This window comes from Pogona vitticeps, chromosome 3 (genome assembly GCF_051106095.1).
Source record: "Pogona vitticeps strain Pit_001003342236 chromosome 3, PviZW2.1, whole genome shotgun sequence".
Classification (NCBI taxonomy): domain Eukaryota; kingdom Metazoa; phylum Chordata; class Lepidosauria; order Squamata; family Agamidae; genus Pogona; species Pogona vitticeps.
Window position 1 is genome coordinate 245,608,945 of NC_135785.1, and position 4,600 is coordinate 245,613,544.

General features: G+C 41.1%; 1 protein-coding gene across 1 annotated transcript in view; it reads right to left on the bottom strand.

Annotated features, from left to right (window-relative positions):
- Nucleotides 1–1,074: 1,074 nt before the first annotated feature.
- Nucleotides 1,075–4,600, bottom strand: part of RAB39A (RAB39A, member RAS oncogene family) — a 16,692-nt gene continuing 13,166 nt past the window's right edge. The window contains exon 2 of the mRNA XM_020803135.3: nt 1,075–2,649. Coding sequence (XP_020658794.1) covers nt 2,223–2,649 — 427 coding nt within the window. The 3' untranslated portion in view covers nt 1,075–2,222. The remainder of the gene's footprint in view (nt 2,650–4,600) is intronic.

Below are 4,600 nucleotides of genomic sequence, written 5' to 3' on the forward strand. Positions count from 1 at the left end.
GGGGGTCTCAATCCCAACATGTTCCAGTTTCTCAGAAGCAAAGTCAACTGTATCAAAGTGGGGGATCATGCAGAGTACGTATTCTGTACTATAGTTTTAATTCCCCCCATGTGAAGTCTAAAAAGCATATAATAAAAAATGTAATAGGAGCAGTACAGAAAATATCTTGCAGCTTAACATTTTTTTTTGCTGATAATAGACATATAAGTGGATTGTGGGTCAAGAGAGATCTCTCCCACCATTTTGGGATGAGGCATTTCCCTCCATGTGGTTCACAACCCACCACAGCATACGCATATAGTGTATGTAATTTCATCTAACAGTGAATGGATGTGATGTTTTAGAAGTGAAACAGGGCTCCCCTCCTCAAACAAAAAAGAAAAGAAAGTGGTTTTACATAGCTGCCTAGAGTGGTCCTCACCGACCAGATAGGCGGGGTATAAATTAAATAAATAAATAAATAAACTGGAAGATCTCCTGAACACAAGGTTCCCTCTAAGGCATGGGTGCGACTCCACCCCCCTCCGCAAAGCTTTCCTCCTCTGCCACGCAGCCCGTTCAGTTCCGGTTGTGATGGATTGCCACTCGGGGGGCAGAGTAACACGTGCGAGAGGAATAACAAATTAGAGGGTATGTAGCCTATATAGTTATAAGTATGCAAACTGGTGAATTGAAAAAAAAAGATATTTAAAAACTGACACAACAAAAGCTATGTTGAAGGACATGGGGAGCTTACAGAATGTGGATGGTATCAGATCCCATAAAGATAAAGGCAGAGTTCTTAAATATTACTTTTTTTTTTAAACCTCATACCTCTGTCATCTTATTATCATCATCATTACCACTGGCTATGCTAGATGGGGGTTCTGGGAGCTGCAATCCAACAAAATAATATTTCCAAACTCAGAGGAGAGGGGAGAGTGTCTAAAGCAGCCTTCCCAAGCTGGTGTGCTCCAGATGTACTGGAGTTCAGCTCCCATCATCCCCAGCCAGTGGGGCTAGGTTCTAGAAATCTGGTCTGTCCAAAACTAGAAATCAGGCAGACTGGGAGTTTACTGGTCAAGTCTGTGGGGAACAGTTTTGAAATACACTCATCAGTTGTTTGGAAAACTTTAGAATGAGAGAAAACAGAAGGCAGAGGAGGATAGGATTGATTATTCAGACTTGATATTAGGGATCCTGTACTTACAATTAAGGTGGAATGCATTTCCAGTCATCCAGAATTATAATTTATGAAATTGCTGGTCCCAAATTCAGTAGACCTCTTGAATCAATGCATCTTACATAAGTGTTGATTAACAACATCCCACTGATTGAATAGATCTCTGCCTGTTGGGACTCAGAGATTTACCATCAAAGTCTTAGATTTGTAGCTGGAGCTATATAGTACAACAGAAAAGTCCCCTGGGCAGCAGTGTGAGGAAAATTTTCTTTTTCCAGTCAACAACCCTGAAAGTTATTCACCATCCAAACTTGGACAGCACTGTGAGACTCCATTTGGAGTAATGAAAGGGAACATTCTTTTTACAGCAAGGGGATTAACTGGAACACTGGAGAAATTAAATTAAATTAAATCAATAAAAATGTGGGACAAATAAGCAAAATACAACATTTAGTTACCATTTTGTGATATTAGTGGATCATTATGATCTCATAGTCAGTGTTCCATGTAGGCCTATGTAACATGATTAGTGCTGAGGACCTCACTGAAAATATAACAAAGCCCGGGAATCTTCACAGAACTGCATGGTCTCTGCTGCATGCAATTCCTGTAATTTGCATAATATTTTCATGCAAAGCATAGGTGGTGGACACACTGCTTGTCACATAACATTCGTAGTTTCAGCATTCTCAAAAGTTATTTACAACAAAGGTTGAATAAACCTGAGTCAGCCTTTACAAAATCTGAATGTAATTTTAAAAATCCCTTAAAAGTTGAGAAACAAAGAATTCAGACTTCTGTTTGAATCTGCCTCCTTGTTTTCACTATCTTTGCCATCCCATGTTTAAGCAGTAGAAGCTTTCTTTGCTTTTAAATGGAAAGCTGTGATTCTCAAGATCCTTCGAGGAGCTGTGTGGCCGACACAGGAGCAACAGACAGCTTAAAAGTCATACATCACTTTATCCATGATCTATGATTCACCTTCATAAACACCCTTTTGTATGTATTGGCCTTAATCTCCAAACACCCAGTTACCTTCCATGGCTTTTTTGCAAGCGGTTTAGCAGGGGCAGTGGTCTCCAAGGGAGGCAGCCTCTTCTGAGGAATGGACAACATTTGGAACGAAACCACTTTTCACCCCTTCCCATCCATCCCGCATCGAAATCTCTCCTTTCTTCACAAGTTCGTAGATATCTTTGGTGAGGATGGTAAAGGTCTCTTCAACATTGGTGGCATCCTTGGCGGAGGTTTCTATGTATTTCATGCCACAGTTGGAGGCCAGTTCTTCGGCTTCTTCTCTTCCCACCTGACGCTCTGCCTCCAAGTCGCACTTGTGACCCACCAAGATGAACACGATTTGGAAGGGCTCTACGTGCATTTTGCCTTCATCCAGCCAATTGTACACATTTTCAAAAGAAGACCGGTTGGTGATGTCAAATACCAGCAAACCTCCCACTGAATTTCGGTAATAGGAGCGTGTTATGGACCTGCCAATTGAAAAAGGAAAGAGAAGCTCAACAGGAATAGAGTTTGTTACATTTTTTTCAGATTGTAAAAAGTTAACTTCTCTGCACCACAGCTCCCAGAATTCTAGGAACTATCGTCCAAAACTAGTAATTTCCCATGACTGCTCCCAATGCCAGAAAATGAAGAGCTCTTTGGAACCAAATGTGCCATCAAGTCAGAACTGAATTACAGTGAACCTAAAAAGTAAGGGCAATATTCAAGGAGTGGTTTTACCAGTTGTGCAGGCCCATGTGTTTCCATGGCTGAATGGGGAATTGAATAGAGGTTGCATTGGAACAACATTGAGTCCTTTTTTTAGAGGAAAAATTGACCAACTTCAGTGGTGAGCAATCTAATAATAATATTAATTGCATGCTGTCAAGTCAATTCTGACTTACGGCAGCCGTGCCCAGAGTTTTCTAGGTAGAGAATACACAAAAATGGTTTACCATTCCCTTCTCCTTCTTCTGGGGGCATCCTGGGACTGTGCAGCTTGCCCATGGCTACACAGGTTGGCTTTTCCCCAGGAGGCACAGTGGGGAATCAAACTGTCAACCTCTGGCTCTGCAGCCAAATGCCTAAGCTACCGAACTATCCAGCAAGATAGTTATACCCTAATTGAAAGAATGTCGGTGGGATTTTATTTTTTTTTTCAATAAAAAATACCCAGAGCATGGGTAGACTTCTATTACCTGAAGTCAATCTTGACACCTTTGTGTTATTTAGTTCTAGCCTCCTGATCTATAAGGAGGTAACCGCACAGGAAGGAAAGATCACAAGCCATTAGCAGGAAATTGGACTAAATGAACCCTGGGCACCCTTCCAACTCTACAATCCTAGGGTGGTATGCTACAGCCAATACAAAATTGCAAATACTTATTTTAATCTGATATTTCAATCAAATGATCCTTAAGATGGCTTCCCGTAAGTCCTAATAATTCATACAAACACACATAAACTTAAACCTTAAATTCACGAAGTCCAAGAGCTCATGACTCCCTCTGTCCAGAGCATGCTTCCCTTCAACTCTTCACCAGACCAGCCTAAGCCATTTTGAAGCCTAAGGACAAGATGTAGGCCCCCTTCACTAGACTGCAGCTTATAGAAATTGTGTTAAATCATTTTAAGTGAACCTCCACCATATCTAAAGGTAGCAGGGTAGGTTAGGGGTGTGCATGTCAGGTCACAGAGTTGTTCACAGAGTTGTCTCCCGAGAGAAGGGAAGCCTCAAACGATATAATGGGTACTTTCTGGTCCCTGTATCTCCTGCTTGGGTTGACCCTCTCACCCTGCCTGAAAGCATGTAGCAGTGGTGAAAGAGAATTTGGGTGTTTTCGCAATTATCACCAAAATTACATACAGTACTTCACTCTTCCCTAAGTGCTCGTTCCCTCAGTAATGTGCACGTTTGTGAGGGTTGCAGTACATTTTGAGGAAATGAAATATAAAATGTAAAACCATGAGTACCTTTTGTAAAAGAATGAATGGCCAAAAATGTGTATAACTGGAGTATACATACTGACACACTCACTGTGGGAAATATGTAGACTGTGTGCTCATTCAGAAACATATGTAAATAAATACATACTTTATGGAACATGCACAAATACTTCTAAGTGAGAATTAAAAACACAACCTGATATGAACAACAGATGGCACATGAATGCATTAGATTCAGAGGAATGCTGGAAAAAGGAACCAAGGTATTTTTGCTTCTGTTCTGCAGACTCAGAAAAACCTGTAGTTGAAGCTAAATATTATTTCTGACAGGAAAAAGGAATTTCCTTACATAATTCTTTATAATTCTTCTCTGTCCATTGGATGTGCTCCCTGGGAGACGGAAGGCATGCTTTTCCTGTCAGCCTTGCTCTCCTGGTCCATGAGACCCTCACTTTAAGCAATATTGAGCAAAGGGCCCTCAGAGCCCTTATA